This window comes from Dermacentor variabilis, chromosome 7, assembly GCF_050947875.1.
Source record: "Dermacentor variabilis isolate Ectoservices chromosome 7, ASM5094787v1, whole genome shotgun sequence".
In the NCBI taxonomy this organism is placed as follows: domain Eukaryota; kingdom Metazoa; phylum Arthropoda; class Arachnida; order Ixodida; family Ixodidae; genus Dermacentor; species Dermacentor variabilis.
In genome coordinates, this window is record NC_134574.1 from 81970910 (window position 1) to 81991721 (window position 20812).

At 44.1% G+C, this 20812-nt stretch overlaps 1 protein-coding gene across 1 annotated transcript; it reads right to left on the reverse strand.

Annotated features, from left to right (window-relative positions):
• Nucleotides 1–879: 879 nt before the first annotated feature.
• On the reverse strand, nt 880–12760 carry LOC142588723 (uncharacterized). The gene is made up of 4 exons (XM_075700537.1): nt 12588–12760; nt 5600–5736; nt 5475–5538; nt 880–1017 (listed from the first exon to the last, which is right to left on the reverse strand). Exons 1-4 carry the CDS (start codon nt 12699–12701, stop codon nt 880–882), a joined length of 453 nt encoding a protein of 150 aa, XP_075556652.1. The 5' UTR covers nt 12702–12760.
• Nucleotides 12761–20812: the final 8052 nt, after the last annotated feature.

Genomic DNA, 20812 nt, shown 5'->3' on the forward strand with positions numbered 1-20812 from the left:
TTCCTTATTGTAGTTAGGAGCAATACACATGCCAGTTCTCTCTAGTTTAATTTACAGTTCTTGTACAGTTTTTACTTTTCTGGGATTTTAAAGCTTCTGAATAATAGTTCGCGGTTGTTTGCTCTGCCTTTTCTTGATCCTGTGTATTCGTTCAACTGTGTGCAGTGTTGGTTCAGCTGTTTATCAAACAAATCGGTAAGCACTTTCATACATAGTTCTGTTGTTTCTTTTTTACCCTCCAGAATTCCGAAAACCACAAGATTATTTCGTCTGCTTCTGTCTCACAGGGAGACAAGCGCATCGATTAGCGTTTTTACAGTCGCGTTGCACGGTAATAATATTGGGTTATAAGGTGGCAACGAGAAACCGAAACGAATTCTAGCTGGTGGGCGACACCGGAATACAATGCCGACGGAGCGAAACGCAACGTGGCCTGCTGCTGGGAACGACGGCGCGTTTCGGTTATCACCTATAAAAGCGTGAACTATGCTTCCAATGGCCATACGTGCTGTAGACTGATGGCAAACATGATTATAGCAGTAGGGATGGCGGCGATTTCTGTGAATGCGATTTGAGATGACGCGGGAGAAGAATTTTTGGTAGCGTAAGAAAAGATTGAGTCGGGTGGTTGGCATTTCCACCACACACGGGTGGGCGAATACTGCGGGAAAGAAGAGGAGGTGGCGAATTAAATTTTTTTCTTTCAGACCAGTATCCCAGGGCAAGTCCCTGTTCTACTCTAGGTGGGAGGTGTCCTCATTCCAGGAACCCTATAGCCTTCACTGCCTCCTTGGTCCTGGCGACGAGGCGTCGTTGTTGTTCCCGGAGATGAGCTTGTCCTACCACGTTTCGAGGAGGTCCTTGCTATGTTGTATGGCGTCACAGTCTTTCGGTGAGGGCGATGTGTTTGCGGCTAGACGCCATGGGCACTCGAGGATCAATCAGGTGCGGCAAGGTGTCCGGTATGCCGCACATTGGGCAGTGGCAGTGGCAGGGGTTTGCAGCGTTGCGTAGAGTCTATGCATGAGTATTCCGCAGGTGTAAGTAAGGAACAACACTTTTGAAGCCTAGAAAGTGAGGGGCAGATGCAAGTCAGGATATTTAGTCCGAACGATTGTGCTTCTGGTGTGTCGTGGCTGTTGCGCCGAGGCGCACCAGATCCTGAGAGAATTAACGCACCGGTGCCGATCGGTTCTTGTGAACAAGTTCATAGCTGTCATTCAATATAAACGCCCCGTTTTGGGAGAGCCTGTAAACCTGTAAACTTGATTCAGGCAAGGAGAACATTTTTTTGCCAGTCCCCACCACACCTGCAAGACTATAACGCAATAAGACTGGATGCCTAATGTAGTACCGCACTTATCTTCTTCAGCGAACATGGCAGCTCTACAAATATGTTTATGTGTATATGATGCGTGCCGTTCCTTTAAATCCTACAGTATTGTTCTTATTATAGTGCACCGCATAACTGGAAGCAGCCGTTTAATTTGCAGAAGCTGCTTAGTTGAACGCACGTACAGTCGCCAACGGCATTACATTGAACGCGCGAAACATAAGGTAAGTGTAACGTGTTTTTCTCAGTAATCAGACTCGAGAATAATTAGTTTCGTTTACACCCCTAGGAAAATGCCAAAGGACGCAGCTATCATTTTTTTCTTGTTCTTTCTTAACTGAACAAATTCTAGCGTTTTGCGTTTGGCTATATGCTTATGAGGCACCCTGTTCAGTTCTCACTACCTGGGCTTCTTTAACGTGCACCTAAGCATAATTACAGATCGAATTCCGCGACCTGTTGCAGTCTTTGACTTTCGGACCCTCGTGTGTATAGTATCTATTACCAATTAATTGTATTTAAAGAATAATAAATTGAAACTGAAAAAAAAAACAAAACTGACTTTGTTTGGACCCGTGAGCTCGAGTTTAGCAGAGCAACGCCTTATCCACTTAACAGCAAAGGTGTTAAGGGAAAGCTTTAGCTCGGGTGCGCCTATTTAAATGCATGTAAAAGGAGAATTCGAGTTTCTCGGCAACCACTTGCACCACATTTGACGAGGATTGTTGCATTTAAAAGAAAACCTTAAAATCTAGTGACTGTGTTTCTAATTTTCGATTTAGGTCTTCAATTTTTTATAAAAAAGTGGCAAAAAACAGGAAAAAACGAAACTATCATGTTTGCAACCTTGTAACTCGGCAACGAAAAATGATAATACAATTGGGTGAATTGTATTTAATAGTACATCTAAAGCGGAGAAAACTGATTTCTTACAAATGAATCTAGGGAAAGTTGTAATATGGAAATACAGCATTTGCAGAACACTCGTAAACAACGCAGTAAATTCACGTATGATATAAAATGACATGTCGAATTTGTCCGCTTTCAGTGGTCTAATGGATGCCGTTTCCAGAACCGCGATATCTTGATGCAGAGCTACGAATTTGTAAACTTCGCGTTTCTATTTTCTTTAAACTTTCACATTTTTGAAACTTCTTGTAACAAAATTCCGGACCAAAATCTAAATTCTGCTGGCTTCCAACTGTTACAAGAATTTCACTTTTGCTCTCAAATGCAACAACATTAAAGAACGGCCCAGGGGTTATCTCAGAAAAAAAAGTTTTTGCGTTTTACATGTATTTGAATAGGCGGTGTCGGAGTTGGGCCCGAGCTAAAGCTTCCTCTTCATGGTTACTTTCTCCACTATCGCGTCCGCGTGCAGAAAAAAAAATCCTGAAGATAGTACAATGCCAGGCTGACCCACTGCGGAGGTGACACAGGCGTTAAGCATTCCCCATACGTGGGCCGGCCTCGAAGATGGTACAATATCGGGCCGACCCGGGGCGCTGGGGCAGTTCGCCATTAAGGGGCCCACATATACAGCTTCGTTTTTCATCCTTGACAGAGTGGAAGGGCACTGAGTTTTCTTGTTGTTGTTGTTAAGCATGGACTGTACATAAAATTTCACATGGCTTACGGGCCAAAGATTAGCATATATAATCGCTACCTAAAACTGTTTTCGTCTCCCGAGTGCCGTCCAGAATAAAAAAGAACAGTGTCAATTACTCCGCATTCCGTTACGCGAGGAAGACAGAAACATGAATGACATGTTGCACTGCAGTTTTTTTTTTCATTCTCTATGAGAGTACTTCCGGTAAATCTGAGTACAGGGCGACAGATGGGGCCCATATGTTTTCTTTGTTTGAAGCGGCAAGCAGGAAGCTTACATATGTCTTTTTTTCCGGCTACACTTCGCAAGACCTACTGATGAATAACTAACTATATGCGCAAAATATACCCACGAGAGTTACACACTGCTTGAAGAACAAGAAAATATTTGTTCTCCACTGAGAACCGTACAATAACATAGTATAATGAAAGCCTACACTGCCGTCGCAATGCACGCGCAGTCACCGAGCGACATGAAAAATCAATAAAATGAAATAAAGAAGGGAAAGAAAGCCCATCCATTACTAAGGCATAAATAGATCTCGTATCCAATTATAAACACAATTTGGGTGGTCCTATCGCAAACAGCAGCGCGCGAAGCAGTACGAACGACCCCGCCGAGCAGAATCGCCAGCAGTTTCCAACGGTGCGACCTCGATGCGGCCCTACCCAGTTCGATCGCAGCGCCGCCATAGCGATTTTCGTCGTCGTGCGCCTCACCGTAAGGCACGTGCCCCCGAGCCGCTCGTCCCACTCGACCGTGTTCTAGTGCACTCTACTGCGAATCGCGCCCATGTGTCACCCACGTGCTTCCTCTCGCGATCTCTCAATGAGCGAGGTAGTCGCGCCGTACTTCGCTCCGTTTGCAACGTCCTGCACAAGTCAGATTGCCCGTGCCAGCCAATATATCGCAGATTGAAAACACGTGTACAGGTGCGCTGAAATTTTGTATTAGGGAGTATCGTAAGAAGCGGTGGAATTCTGTTTCGCTCTTTTTTACTACGAGGTTCTAAACGCCTTGCTGCACGAACTGCAGAATATTTGGTTCATATAATAATGCGAAAGCGTCTTATGTCCCATTAGGCTGAAAAGCTGACGTTGTCGGCCACGAGTGTTGCCAAAAATCAGTGTGACGTCATTAGTGTATTCTATGACGTCGGTCGTAATACAGAAGACAGTAAATTGTACATCCTTAATAGTAGTAATTTTGGGCAGCTATGTGAAATAAACCAATATAAAGTAAAATAAGCTAAATAAAAGTGAATTAAAGTTTTAACAAGTTAAAGTAAGTTGACTGAAGGTAGAGTAAAGTTAGGGTGATTAAAGTTGATTGGGTTTGGTTAAGCTTTGTTATTCTTTGATGCAAATTAGAGAAAGGTGGATGAAAGCTGGCACAAATTAGAACGAGGTGGATTAAGTAAGATTAACGTTGATTAAGGTGAATTAAAACTGGTACAAACTAGAGCAAGGTGGAATAAAGTGGGTTAAGGTAGAGCGGCGAAGAACATGTGACATCGTATGACGTCGTGTATCATAGTCGCAGCAAATTATAGAAGTCACGCATTCGTATTGAAATCACGCAAGGACATTTAAGTGACCGTCAATTTTTAACAGCAGCCCCTACTAAAGATCGGCAACGTTTCCATACTATGGTCAAACAGTGGTGCAGGGCCCCTCTGATGAACAAGCTAACTCCACTAATATCAACTTAATTAGGCCTAAACGCATTAAATAAAAACTAACCATAAATAGTAACAATATCAGCTGAACTAATTAACTAATAGCTAACTTAATTAAGTAACGAACTACAGGACATAACACTAAGCTAGTAACCAACTACAACCATAAATAAGAAACTAAAATAGGTAATCTAACAAAACTAATGACTGATCAGATTAGGCAACATAGGTAAGCAACGAATTAGCTAAGTTAGCGCACTAATTATTTAAACATATTAGGTTATTAGAAACTAAATTATTAGATTAACTAATGACGAGCCTACATCTAATATCCACAAGAACAACATAGCTAACTTACCTAATTAAAATAACTAAACAAACATAAGTAACTTACCAACTAAAATAACCTAACTTTCTAAAAGTTCTATGGAAATATAGCTAACTCAGCTGAATACAGGATACAGAGAGCTGCCGCAAACGTTTGGTACGAAGAATGCTACTAGGGGGGTGGGGGGATGGTATGTCAATTACAAAGCACTGCTGTGCACAGTTTAAGGACGAACGCACCACACGCTAAATTATTTTGCCGAAACCCCCTGTTGTATGCTAACTCTACAGACATGCTGCTATAAATGTGGGAGGGGCACCTTTCCTGGTCAAATTTTTTGATAATTGAGTAGCCCAGCCATCTTTCGTAGCAAATATTCATCTACCTACACCAGCGCCTGTGGTACTACCTTCCATGAACGTTCGAGGATGTTTCGTGACCAGCAAGAAAGTATAGAAGGACCCTGTTTGCGGAAACAAGTTTTCATGAGTATTATGAAATATTAAAACAAGGTTGCCATACCTACACGGCCGACCCTCACCAAAGCCCTGTGATACAAATCAAATCGTCCCTGCATTGGAATATTTTCCCTGTAAGTAAAAAAGTGCATGTTTGCAAAGAGAAGCTCAAAGAAAAATACAGAAACCTTACCTATGTCCATGGTAGTCGAATGATCGATTGAATTCCATAAACGTTGTGCCGATGTTACGCACAACATCCACCTTGCAGGTTTTGTCTGTGCGTTCCGTAGTGTTGTAGGTCCATATTGGTTGCATTCGTGAAACAAACTGAAAGAGAAACGTTGAAGCATATTACCATTGCGTTGGCATTTTATGGCCTGTAAGCCTAGTGACTACTTTTCAGCCACCAGAGCATTTGTGAAGTAATAAGATAGAGCACAGAGGGCTTAACGAAAGAATTATGTGCTGTTAGTATTACTAGAGTGCATTGAAGAAACCTTGAAACTTGTACGCAACAGAGGCACAGAATGGTATCTCATAATCATTGGAATGTTCCTGGCGTATTACAAAGGCCAAATAGCAGCAGATTACTTGGTAAAAGTAACTGGGTGTCTTTTTTTGCAGGTGTTGCCTACGAATCGGAATGCTCATTGGACATCATCTTAACGTATTTAGCGTGCTCAACGATAACCCTCCTTTCTGTCAATGACACGCAGTAAGACTTCTCCGATGAAGTGGGTACATCAGATTCCGTGATGAGCAGGGGAACGTGAAGATCAAGCCAGCTTGTCACCTTGCGTGAAATCGAAAAGAGAAATACTTATGAGGACAGCTTTTGTGAGAGTTTGGCACTCACTAAGGGACAGAGACTTGCCGATAATTTTGTTTACTGCGACAGAAATTACAGGGACAAACCAGGTGCATTTTTCCTGTCGCCTTCGTCGTGATGTTCCATATAAAGTCCCAAGGGGACAATACCGTCACCGTGCACCGTATGCTACATGTGTGATGAAAGCACGCGAGGGGAGCCGACGAGTGCGGCTCAATTTGGTGTGCCTGAGGAAAGAAGGATGGATGGATGCATGCTATGAGCGTCCCCTTGGAACGGTACGGGGGGTTGCGCCACGAAGCTCTTGTTATAGCTCAATGTCTCAATGTGTCATCTATGTTAAAGAAAAAAAAAAGAAAAGGAAAGCACCCCTACGACAAGTTTCCATAACCAAAATTTCTTAACCCCTATTGTGAACTTTGTTTTGTAGACCTCCGTTGTTTGTCGTTTCCCTACTTTTCCCCATTAATCGTTCAATCGCCTTTTACTAATCACTACTACGGGCCTGCTTACTTTCCCCCTGCTCTCGCTGACCCGAAGGGCTTCAAGGAAGCCAGAGGTGCCTAAGCCGACCGCTGGGCAGACACCTTCACATTCTAATAAAACATTGCTCTATCATTATGCTTGCTTTTCTGCAGCAAGCACAGGCTCTTATATCTCATTTTATGACAGCGCGTTCTAAATTAAATTAACTGATGGCGTTTTACGTGCCAAAACCACTTTCTGATTACGAGGCGCGCCGTAGTGGAGGACTCCGGAAATTTCAACCACCTGGGGTTCTTTAACGTGCACCTAAATCTAAGTACACGGCTGTTTTTGAATTTCGCCCCATGTAACTGCTGCCGCCGAGGCCGGGATTCGATCCCCCAACCTCGTGCTCAGCAGCCCAACACCACAGCCGCTGAGCAACCACGGCGGGTAACTGCGCGTTCTAAGGCATCCCAATCTCGCTTCGAAAAGTAATGTGCTCCCTTGGAGTTAGCATAAATTTTTTCCCTCCGTCTCGACAGGCCGTCATTGGAATCTTAACCTGCCAACGTTTAACGCTAGAACGTAATCTAGTGAGGTGAGTCTAGCACAGCTATTGGAGGAATTAGAGGGCATTAAATGGGATATAATAGGGCTCAGTGAAGTTAGGAGAAAAAAAATAAAGCGTATACAGTGCTGAAAAGCGTGCACGTTGTGTGCTACCGGGGCTTAGCGGAGAGACGAGAACTAGTAGTCGGCTTCCTGATTAATAAGAATATATCTGGTAACATACAGGAATTCAATAGCATTAACGAGAGGGTGGCAGGTCTGTTGGGAAACTTAATAAGAGGTACAAATTCAAGTCGTACTACGGCCCTACATCCAGTTATGATGACCAGGAAATCGAAAGCTCCTGTGAAGACATGGAATCGGCGATGGGCAAAGTCGAAACAAAATGCACTATACTGATGGGCGACTTCAATGCCAAGGTAGGCAAGAAGCAGGCTGGAGACAAGTCAGTGGGGGAATATAGCACATGCACTAGGAATAGCAGGGGCGACATTGCAGAACAGAATAATATGCGGATAATGAATACCTTCTTCCGCAAGCGGGATAGCCGAAAGTGGACGTGGAGAAGCCCGAATGACGAGACTAATGAAATAGACTTTATACTCTGCGCTAACCCTGGAAGCATACAAGATGTGGACGTACTCGGCAAGGTGCGCTGCAGTGACAATATGATGGTAAGAACTCAAATTAGCCTTGACTTGAGGAGGGAACGGAAGAAACTGGTATGTAAGAATCCGACCAATTAGTTAGCGGTAAGAGGGAAAATAGAGGAATTCCGGATCAAGCTACAGAACAGGAATTCGGCTTTAACTCAGGAAGAGGGCCTCAGTGTTGAAACAATGAACGATAATCTTATGGGCATCATTAAGGAGTGTACAATACAAGTCGGTGGTAATTCCGTTAGGCAGGATACCCGTAAGTTATCGCAGGAGACAAAAGATCTGATCAAGAAACGCCAATGTATTAAAGCCTCTAACCCTACAGCTAGAATAGGACTGGCAGAATTTTCGAATTAATCAACAAGCGTAAGACAGCTGACATAAGGAAGTATAATATGGATATAATTGAACATGATCTCAAAAACGGAGGAAGCCTAAAAACAGTGAAAAAAAAAACTAGGAATTGGCAAGAATCATATGTATGCGTTAAGAGACAAAGCCGGCAATATCATTACTGTTATGGATAAGATAGTTGAAGTGGCTGAGGAGTTCTATAGAGATTTATACACTACCAGTGGCACCCATGACGATAATGGAAGCGAGAATCTTGAGCGATTTGAAACCCCACAAGTAACGCCGGAAGAAGTAAAGAAAGCCTTGGGAGCTATGCAAAGGGGGAAGGCAGCTGGGGAGGATCAGGTAACAGCAGATTTGTTGAAGGATCGTGGGCAAATTGTTCTTGAAAAACTGGCCCGCCTGTATAGGCAATGCCTCATGATCTCGAGCGTAGCGGAATCTTGGAAGAACGCTAACATAATCCTAATCCATAAGAAAGGGGACGCCAAATACTTGAAAAATTGTAGACCGATGAGCTTACTGTCGGTTGCCTACAAAGTATTTACTAAGGTAATCGCAAACAGAACCAGGAACACCTTAGACTTCTGTCAACCAATGAAACAGGCAGGATTTCTCATCAATAGACCATATTCACACTATCAATCAGGTGATAGAGAAATGTGCGGCATATAACTAACGCTTATACATAGCTTTTATTGATTACTAGAAAGCCCTTCATTCAGTCGAAACCTCAGCAGTCACGGAGGCATTACGAATCACGGTGTTGACGAGCCGTATGTAAAGATACTGAAAGATATCTATAGCGGCTCCACAGCCACCGTAGTCCTCCATAAAGAAAGCAACACAATCGAAATAAAGAATGGCGTGAAGCAGGCACAGACGATCTCTCCAGTTCTATTTACAGCGTGTTTACAGGAGGTGTTCAGAGACCTCGAGTGGGAAGAATTGGGGATAAGCGTTAATGGAAAATACCTTAGTAACTTGCGATTGACTGATGATATTGCCTTGCTTAGTAACTCAGGGGGGCAATTGCAATGCATGCTTACTGACCTGGCCAGGGAAAGCCGAATTGTGGGTCTAAAAATTAATCGGCAGAAAAGTAAATAAATGTTTAACATTCTCGGAAGAGAATAGCAGTTTATGATAGTTAGCGAGGCACTGGAAGTGGTAAGGGAATACATATATATCCGCAGGTTGTGACCGCGGTCCCGGATCCTGTCACTAAAATAATCAGAAGAATAAGAATGGGCTAGGGTGTTTCTGGCAGGCTTTCTCAGATCATGAACAACAGGTTGCCGTTATCTCTCAAGAAAAAAGTGTATAACAGCTGTATCTTAGCAGTACTCACCTATGGGGCAGAAACCTAGAGGCATACGAAAGGGGTTCTACTTAAACTAAGGACGACGCAACGAGCTATGGAAAGACGAATGATGGTTTAACGCTAAGGGGGAGGATAGGAATAGAGCAGGTTGGGTGAGGGAGCAAACGCGACTTAGTGAGATCTTAGTTGAAATCAAGAAATGGAATGGGGGGGGCAGCACATGTCATGAGGAGGCAAGATAACCGATGTTCATTAAGGGTTACGGATTCGATTCCAAGAGAGGGGAAGTGTAGTACGGGGCGGCAGAAAGTTAGGTGGGCGGATGAGATTAAGAAGTTTGCAGGGACAACATGGCCACAAATAATACATGACGGGGTAGTTGGAGATGCATGAGAGAGGCCTTTGCTCTGCAGTGGGAGTAACCAGGATGATGATGATGATGATGATGATGATGATGATGATGAAATCATTTCTTTTCTGATGTCGTTTTTTTTCTCTTAATTATTTACTCATAGCAGGTTTCTTTTTCATTATCGTCACCCACGGCATTATCTCAGCCTTTCTGACGTGGCGCTTGACTTTTTTGGTTGCCATGTTACTCACCGTGGAGGTCACATAAAAGGTCACATTGCTGGTAAGCTTCCTAGTTGTTTTCCTTTATTGTGAATCAATGTTTTCCTGTACAAATACCCGAACACTAACCCAGGCCATTTAATTGTTTCCATATACGGCAGTCGTTTTTTATAATCAATTTTACTGTGAGCGTCCGTTACTTCAAAACTTGTCCAACCCTCATCACCCTGCACAGCTTAATTTGCAGTCTTCCCGAGAGCACCAAGCGCGAGGCGTCCCACTGACCTTTGGTTTCCGTTGAGTCCCGATTATACGCTTGATTTCAAGCAAATAATCGCAGTTTCAAACCTACATAGGTTTCTTCTTCTAGCTCCTTCTACCTATTGTACACTCGTAGCGCTCTGTGTTTCATTATGGCCGCATTTCTCTTCCCCTTTACTGTTGTCGTATTTTCTTGTGTTTCCATATATCTATTGCCTTCGTTGATGAAACGCCGATGAAGAAGAAGCGTTTTATCTTGCACGCGCACTCGACCATATGGTTCAGTGCTTGCTCGCCTTGTAAACATATCGTAAATACGTTTCCCGATTGTGTCTGACTCCAGGCAACATCGTAGTGGAAGCGCCGGGGGTCTGACGCAAGACGGAGCCAGTCTTGCGTCAGGAGAAATCGCCAGTCACGGTGTGTCTTCCGGCGGTGAAACAGCGTTAGCGGCGGCCACCATGCCAGCCACCATTCTGGCTCCACTCAGTGATCCTGGAATGTTTTCCGGCGTTGACGACGACGATGTCGACGACTGGACTCGGCTCTGAGCGCGCAAGCGCACATTACAGGTGGGACCCAACCTTGATGGTGGCGAACGTAATATTTTATCTAAACGGAACTGCGAAGGCGTGGTTTGATAAGAATGAAGAGGACCTCCCAAGTTGGAGCGCCTGTAAGGCGAAAATTCGCCAGTTGTTTGGTCAACTTACTGGCTTCGCGTGCCTTGGCTCGCGTGTGCAGACGTCTACTGAACCGCACCTGACGCACAATAGCGGTGTGCTGGCTTTGTGCCGAAAAGTTGCCGCCAAAATGACTGAAACCGATGAGGTCGCGCACATACTTGCGAAAAGAAGAGCCAACGCGATTATTGCTGCATGCCGACGCTTGGAAGATGCTAAAATCCGACGCATCACCCACATCTTCACCCACCTTCTGAACACGGAATCGACATCAACCTGTGAGGACGTTCGTATAGCGATTCAGCTTTCAACCTCAGAGGTTATCACCCGAATTGTTCGACGCGAAAGTCGCACCCGCTTCGCCCCCACATTTCATGCGAGGGAAGCCCAGTGATCCCCAACCAGCATATCGCTTACAGAATATGTTGTTCGCCAAGAAATGGCAAACGTGCGCTTTCAAACCATCTGTTATGTGAACTGTTCTGACATTTACTCTTCGGCTACCTTCAATCATCTCCAACGCCATTGCCCTAGTCCCAATTATGGCGATGCCAATGCGTGGAGGACGCCTGACGACAGGCTCATTTGCTTCCTATGTGGACATGTCGGACAAACTTCATGGCACTGTGGAAGTCCTTCGCCGGCGCGTTATCGAACAAGCTTCTCGAGCTTCGGCTATCCACGCGGACGCCAGCACCACGTACCAACCCCAGTTGAACTAGTAATATTTAGGACCGCCACGTAGTACAGCCGCTCGTCCTCATTACGACGCTGACCTTCTCGTTCATCTTCCCCACAGGTTCTCCGTCTATATACTCCCGGCGTTTTCTTTCAAAAAACTGATGGCTGCATTTTGTGGAGATGACACTGCTATTACGAGCTGCCCTGAAATTTCTCTGTTGACGCTCCGTACCAATCAGAACCTGATCGACGTTGAAGTGGATAGCCTACGTGTTACAGCTTTGATCGACACCGGCGCCCATATTTCTGTTATGAGCTCTCACCTCCATCACGAGATGAAGAAAATGGTGACCCCTGGCCCCATCACGTACTGTACGTGTACGTGTACGTGTGTACGTGTACTGTACGTGACTGTGGTAGGTCTCCTGCAATACCAAGGGGAAAATAGTGCTCTAGGCTGACCCGACGCCACCTACACGGGAGCGCAGCTTTGTGTCTGAGCCTTTACATGAAGAAGAACTTCAGTTTGGCCTAGTTGGTGTTTACTGCACATCATATTGACCGCAAATAAAGAGTGGGACAGCGGAAGAGAACACAAAAACAATACCGCCCGTGTCGGTTTTGTGTTCTCTTCCGCTGTCCCCGTCTTTATTTGCGCTCTGTATGATATGACTTATGTGAAAACCCCGCTCAAGATGAAAATCACTGCCCCGGCGTCATGTTTTCGACAAGAAAACGCAGACACAAGCGCTGAGACAAAAATGGAAAAAGCTCACCTGCGTGATATCCCAGGGATTGCGGTATGTTCTCGAGGAATTGCGTACTTGTGACTTCAGATCTGTGAAAATAATGGTAATGAGAACGGCAGCGAAAATTTTTTCACACGTCATGCTCTAGATCTTCATGCCAGAAGTCCCGTTGTGCTGAAGACAAAGCTTCAGCTGTGACTTTTCCCCATACGATACTGTTTGTTAATTCCGTGGGCACGAGCTGAATTAGAAGCCCTTTCTTGAACAGTTCTCAGCTATTACTGTTGCGGTGCAACTTTCCTCTGTTGCATTTTATCTTATTTTCTGGATGACAGGTCTGAGCTAAGTATTGTACAAGAAGAAGAAAGGATGAGTGGTGCGCTTTTGAAACGCATGATCCACTTGCGTTGTTCTCCACATATCGCACGCGTGTTCGTCAATGTTGGCACGGACAAAGAATATACAAGCAATTTATTCTTGTATAAACGTGATGCCATTGACTTCAAGAGAAAAAAAGTATGGTTAGACCGCTGTTTCAAGATAATATTATTCTGTCATTCTGAACCAGATGCATTTTACGATGTGACCCGTATAAATATTGGTTTTGCGATCACCGATGATTCTGCTGTCCATGGTTCGCTAAATTCTTGGGATGAAAGCAAGCAACCATAAAACTTTGCTGGAGTGAGAACTGTTTTCATGTGACGTCCTTCTCATGTCGTGGCCATCTTCTGCACGGCTGATAGGTGTGACCATGGCCACTATATTTGAGAGATCCGTGATAGCATTGTACAAATGAAGAATTGACTGAGGAGCGCACATAAGATTTATATCAGCAACGAAGGAGCATGCTCGCGAACTCACGAGACCGTTTAAAGGCGGTTTAATAAGGCGAAACTTGAAATAGCGTGGTTCGTATTGGAATGTAAAATAAGTATACTTCAAAAGCCGGTGCTTTCGGTAGCCTCTATGCAAACATAAAATAAGTTCCAAGCACTGACAAAAGCAACCTTCCAATTGGTATGAGCGGTTGGAAAGTTTCCAAAGCACGTAATGAGCAAGACTTGCGACGGGTAACTCACTACTGCGAGTTCTAGAACTAAGGAACTAGAAGCTAATGAAGAGTGGAATGCTGAATAATATCACCATATTCCCGGACTACGAGGACCTGGTGTCTTAACAGTGCAGAATAAGAAAACTCAGATGTTTTGTTAGGAGAATTTCGGCAATGAACCTTCAAGGCTGAAAAATAACAATCCCGTATGCCTATCACTTGTAGGCATGCGACACATGAAAACAATGCAGCAGGTATATGTATGCGGACTGTCAACAGCGGGCAATGAAACACTAGAATATACAGAACGCTTTGTATGGACCAAATTAAGGTAAAAAATGAATAAACAAAGAGTCAGTTAATGTAGAACACGCTACACAAGTAACAAAAAGGGTAACGAAAAAAAATTAGGCAAGGTGCACGGCTTATACGTAGTCGAAAAACGGTACTAAGATTTAAGGATTGCGGAAAAAATAGGCACACAATTTCTACTTTGACAAGCGGTGTATTCAAATAAGGAGAACGAGCACCCTTGAAATTTCGTACATTTGATTTCTTATGAAGTGGACCATTATCTGGATAAGTCGTGCGTAGTTACCTAATATGTCTTTATAAGCGAAGAAAGCTGCATACTTCTGGAGTAAATGATTTCTGATTATCTAAGTTACCATTACAAAACTCAATCTAGCATTACTCCGATGGCTGCAAAGCGCCCAAAATCGGGTTTGCCTTCTTCTTCAGTGCCGTCTATCATTTCACTGCATTACGCATACGACGACATTTGACACCAGCGATGACACAGAACGGGAATTCTTGTCCTTATCAGGTAACGTAACCATCGTGAGCGTGGCCATTGCCAAAGCGGGAAGAAACAGAGAACTAGAAGCCTGCCTCCACGGGGATCTGAACACATGTCAGTGAAGCAATGTGAATGGCGGGGTCAAATGCCCTAATTGTGGAGATGCAGCGCAATAACTGTGCTGGGCACTTAGTGCAAGGATTTTCGGCCCAGACAAGCTCTTGGATTAACCAGCGTCTGTGAATGTATTTTGGAGGCCAGCACAAGAAATACTGTAGTGACGAAGACTGCAGTAGGTGTATAGCTCTGCCGGAGTGTTTGTGTGCAATTCTTCGTTGTCGTGCTCGTGTAAACACAATAGATGACACAATTGACGGCGTTTGCCCATGAAATACCACCAACTTGCTCGTATTTCTCTGCTAGGACACAATTGAGGCGTATGTTACAATAATTACGGTAAACCTGAGATACAGTTCCTATACGGTCAGTAGAGGATGTACGTGGACTAAGGTGAATGGTGAAAAACAAAGTCGCAAGTGTCAACAATGTCAATGCTAGCAGCGATGTCGCAACGACAACGCGACACAGTAGCTCAGAAGATTCCCTGCTGAAATGCTCTCTAAATATCAGGACTACGAACCTACAGGAAAAATCTAATCACTCAAATCCCAGATCTGGCTTTGCATCAATTTACTCAAGACCTGAGTTATATTTTAAGGTAATGAACACTTTTGTTGTCACTTGAAATGTGCTTATTTTTGGTGGTAGAATGTTTTAGCATATCTCACGCCATACTAGCCGCAATCTATACTGCTATACATAAAATTAAATTCTGATCACTGGTGTTTTGAATTGCTCTAGCGGAGTGATAATTGCTAAGACAATTTAGTTAATTCTTCTGCAAAACGACACAGATGCCACTTAGGAGAACACGAATGAAATTAGCACGTTCCTATTTTTCGTATAAATATGGCAAAAAGAATATCTGAATTATACAAAATATACACTTAGTTTTCAGTACCTGATTTTTCTAGGTCGGAATCCCCGCGAAAGAAAGAAGAAAACAAAATGTTCAGAAGATTTGTTGGCGTAAAAGCTAATCCTAGAGTTGACCACGCAATGCGGGAAAGCAGTAGATTCGCAAATGTGAAAAGAGGTAAGTTGCTATTGTAAAGGAAGGTTTGTTGTTGCTCACGCAGTGAAGCGCCTGGTTTGTGTTTAACTCCATTATTTATGCTCGCGAAGCAATGCTTGTCAGATCAGGGAACATCCAGAGGCCCCTTCATGTTTGATTGTTGCCTTCGATCAGTATTTCTGTGCAAGCAAAGTGGCCTAGTGTGCTTTCAACTGGCGCTTGAGCCCCCACATGCTTGTTCAGGTCCTGTAGAGTAATGCGCAGCGTTTCACAGTATTCTACGTTATTGAATAAGGCCATTAACAGATGTGGTGCTCAAGATGTAATAGATTAGACAGCTAGTCAAGCATAGGTCTAAGGTGGGTCTGAAATCGACTTCATGCCCCTCTGCGAGAGTGAAAACGGCACACGACGGCAAGGATTGCTCTTAATAACTTGCTCACATGCTGTCGAAGCGCTGACGCATAAAAGCTTCCCACCGTGGAGAAAATAGAGTTGCACTCTATATTAGCTGAACACAGTTACAAACATGATACTAGCATATCCTGTTGTTTGAGACATCGTTAAATCAGCCTATTGGTCCGATCAGAAACTTAACTGCCCAAGAGAAGATTTTGTGTCTTAACTGCTGCTATCATCAAAGGATTTTATTGAGCGTTGACCAAAGCGCAATTAGCGCGCCTTTTTTTTGGAGAATTGCTAAAAGCACTAGGGCTTTATTTCGACGATAGGTCCACTTGAAGTTGTATTTTTTTTCGGACTTTGCAATCAGCCAAGTTCTATGAAATTTTACAAGTAGTTAAGGTTCAGTCGTCGTTTAAGACGGTACATGATGTTGCTAGGAGACGAACTCCAACTGAAATGTTTAAAAAAGACGTAGAAAGGCTGTCGATAAAATTGAACAAGTTCTATAGGCGGGACAACGAAAGGACTAATCCCAAGGAGCGAGCTTGAAGACCAGATATGGAGCCTGAAAAGGAATACGCATTTAGCACTGTAACTTTATATTCTCAGATGAAATCTAAATAGTGATTTACACAAAAACTCCAACAATATAAAATGCAGGAGAACATCTTCTGTGACGGCAGAAGAGCAACTCCCAATCATGGAAGGGCGGTAAATCTCGCTGTAACCTAAAAGTCGCTGAGTAAGGATAAGGTTCGGTTATATCTATAACATTTAGAACACTGATGAAGCACATAGCCCGGGTGAAAATATGAATGTGAAGAGTAGTCCATACACGTAGAGAAGCAAAACGTACACACTATGTAATCCAAGACGATAATAAGAGCGTGATGAGGCCAAGTGATAGTAGCAAGTCGTAAATAAGTTCCATCATGATGCCTGGTATCATGAATGCCATAAGAGTGATCGCAGGGGCAAGCATTTTCTACATTTCACTATTAAGGCGATGTGATGGATTATCGGAGACTTTCTAGCATGCGCTATTGACTGTACAGGGCTCACTTTTATGACGTAAAAGCAGCGCGATGCGCTAATTCGATGGCATCAAACTATGTGCGTGGGTAAAGGAAGCAACCGCAAACCAAGAGGCTGACAACCAACTAAATTTTATTTATCCAGGAACGTATGACCAAACAATGCGGGATGCTGCACGAGTGCTCTGATGTGTAGCGGAGCGCTCTCAGGGCTTAGGAAAGAAGTGCATGAATCTATCAGTGAAGAAAGTAAAATTTTAATATCAATCTATATTATCCTGCAGGAATAGAATGACGCTTTTCTGGAAATTTTCTTCGTTATCAGGACAGGTTACTGACGAGGATGGTGCTAAAGCGTGCCTGGTGACGTTTAGGCGGCACGTACTTCGTATAACTTCATCGTAATATCTCATCTACAGCGCGTTTGCCATGCGGCAAAGACACAACTACGGCTAAGATGCAATTAAAGAATCGCGAACCTGATGTGCAGTACATATGTGAAAGGTAGTGATGTGACATCAGTGCATGGTTTTATTTCTCTATGGTCAGCAGATGGTAACACAAGTTTATTCGGCAGATTCATCTATGTAGAAACCCCTAAAAGAAGCGATAGCAACAATGACGGCAGAAGAAACAGTGTCTGGAGAAGTGGCAGGGGGCAGGGGTTCAATGCTTGGAATGATATAGACTTAATTAAGGGTTCGACGAAAGTTCGTCTGGTCAGGCATGGAAATGAAGGAATGACGGTCACTGACCAAGTCTGGTGGATAATCTGACGTTTCGGAACCGCGTACGGGTTCCTTGTTCACTGAGTTGGACAAGAAATCGTCGTCACTTATATAGGCAGCACGTGACGTAATGAACGTGCGTAAACGGCAGGCATAGTCCCTGGTGTGCGGTTCATTGTAGATGGCGTCGATTGAATGATTAGAGATTCTAGGAACCATCGGGATTACACGTTCTTTTCTTTGGCAACAACAGTGGCATTGTCCCAGTGAATCTTGTGATTACGTTCATGCGCATGCTAGGCTTGTCCAGCATGCGACTGTCTAGCAGACTTGTCTCGTTTCGCCGACTGTGAAAGCAAAATATTTTTTTGGTCATGTAGGTGCACGTAGCGTTTATAGAAATTGTTATGCACGTATTTATGCATATATGTGCTTGCACCTGTGTGTTTCAATGTAATATATATCGATAAGTATTTGCGTTAGTGTGCAGATGCACACTATCATGTACGTTATTTGAATAAGTAGTGTGGACAGTACATTACTTGTTGTCACTATTGCCGGCTACTCGCCTCTTGACCTTCGTCAAACTGTACGCTTACAGCTTTCTTACAAGGTCTTCAAGGCCTTCATTGCAATTTCTGTGTCTAGAGAGGAAAATGTATATTTGAATTGAATGGCATCTGCTTACCAATATAGCTTCATACAGACTATCGAGGCAGCTGATGCGCCTTTTCATCAGCAGGGAAATATTAAGGTATGAACGCTTAACGCACAAGTTATTGAAAGATTATTGTGCAAGCAAAAAAAACAACAACAAAAGAAGATGGGCCGCAGAATACAAAGTGAAAAAGAAAATGAATAAGTAAAGTTGCCTACCAAGTTAAAGGGACAGAAAGAGTGAGCATCGCGCCGTACTTCATTCGAAGTCAGATATGCTTAACTCTCATTCGACGCTGCGGTTGGGAGACCGCGCTTACCATATCGTTGAGTTACTGGCATACTCTACCTAACTCTAAGCGTAGAATAACACAGCTTCGACCCATCACTGAAAGTGCAATTACCAACAAATCCTTCACGACGTGACGCAACACTGCTGCGTCAGCTGGGGGCAGGATTGGCTTTCACGAACTCCTACAACTATCGCATTGGAATGGCGGACTCACCTACGTTCGCTAAGTCGAAGTTTGAGGAGACCATCGATCTCCTTATGTGCCACTGTTGTCGCGCCGATTACCAACGCCAGACTCTCCAGTCTGCCATGAATGGACTGGATGGTATGCCATTTACAGAAGCAAAGGTCTTGGAAACTCGGCCTCACAACTCATCGACCCAGAATGCCATTCAAGCGCTGCTACAGTGCTTAAGGGAACTTCAATTCTTAAATGCTACAGAGCTTAAGGGAACTTACGGAAATCACAGTCATAACCTGTCCTTCCACAATTTTAAGCACCGCAACCAATTACCTTGAACTGTAATAAATATATGATTTTCAATTCTTCATGTCTGTGCCCATCCCTTATGTAATACCCCTTCAATGGGGTCTTTAAGGAGGTGAAATTAAATGAAACGAAAAAAGCGCGACAAACTTGAGTCCCCGGCTTCAGATATGCTGCACCTTGCTTAGTCCATGTAAAGTGTGATTAAACCTCGAGTCCTTTCTCTGTCTTTCTTTCCCACCCCATTGCCTTCTACGCGTGTAGGATAGCAAAGTGGACAATGTTCAGTTAACTTCCCTGTCCTTCCTTTCTCCCTTCTCTCTCATAGTGCCATCCGAAGGTGTTCACGTTGATCTCTGCGTTGGCGCAGTGGCGCAGGCATGTATTGCAGCCTATAACATTCTCACTAAAGATTGGAAATAAATATAGTTTTAGCGATTGGCCTGGTTCTACATTGTTTAAATACTAAACGCATTACCATCCACAGTGATCATGAAATGCGTTATGCCATAACTATATTTGAAAAGGCCGGAAAAAGGCTAGCCACGAACATATGTATTTGCCGTAATATGCTTGGCACAGGAGAAATATTCTTTCGCAATAACATCCAGAGTCTTGATCAATTCCTGATACTTTGAACTCACTTGCTGTTGCCAGCAGCAGGACCTAACGACGGGCTCGCGAACGTATTCAGAACAAGTTATTTGCGGTGAATGCACGACTCCCCTCCGGTATATTATTCCATGTTGACGCCTCCGAAATGGGCGCACAGGCATACAATCTAATAACCGATGTGGGGAGCAATACACCGGAGCAATTACCAAACGCCACAGGTACGCGACAGCTTAGTGGTGAGTGAGAATTGAGGTCCCACTGCACATTGTCGAAATGACATTTATTAGCATTCATCTGCCTGTGGTGGGCCGGGGTAAGGCTTTATTGCGACCGCGATTATAAGAGCTGTCCAGGCAAATTCGCGTCGTCGCTATTGCCGCATTCTCCGAAAGCGACGGAGCGTGGGCCCCTGCTCGGCTAGGTCATTCTATAGGTCACTCTGGCTTCTCTGAACGTGAGGAGGAGCCAAAGGTGTTGGCGCCTTGATGGGCGCTGCCTTCTTTTTGCACACTGCGGTAAATGTTACATGTTCTCATGAGTATTAAGTGAGCGGCACAGGGAAGGGCGTGGTGGGTTCTGATTCATCGGTCCGTTGGAAAACGGAGAGGCAGCATGTAACATTCGTTTGGGGCGTGACTAGCCGCGTGTTTAATCAGTAAGCAAGCGCATGTTTTCAGATATAGACGCCCGAAAAAAGCCATATGATTTTTTTCGTGCAATACTATAGTACCCTATCGCCACTTGCAATGCTGCGCCACTTCGACGAAACTGCGGCTTAACCTTTTTACAGCCTCAGCCAATGAAGAGGTTGAGTTGGAAGTCGGACGAGGAGTTTGCTATAACAGCGAAGAAAGAAAGTAACAGGCCTGCGCGGCACATGCCGCACTGTCGCAGTGCAAGCTGGAGGAGAAGCTACATAGGAGCTCTATTTTCGGCACCACGCACTGCTGGGCTTCGCAGCGAAGTAGCTTCGCGTCGTTTTCACGAGAACAATCTGCACTGCCCGCCCAGCGTCGACTGCGAGCTGCGGCTTGTCTGCACAACGG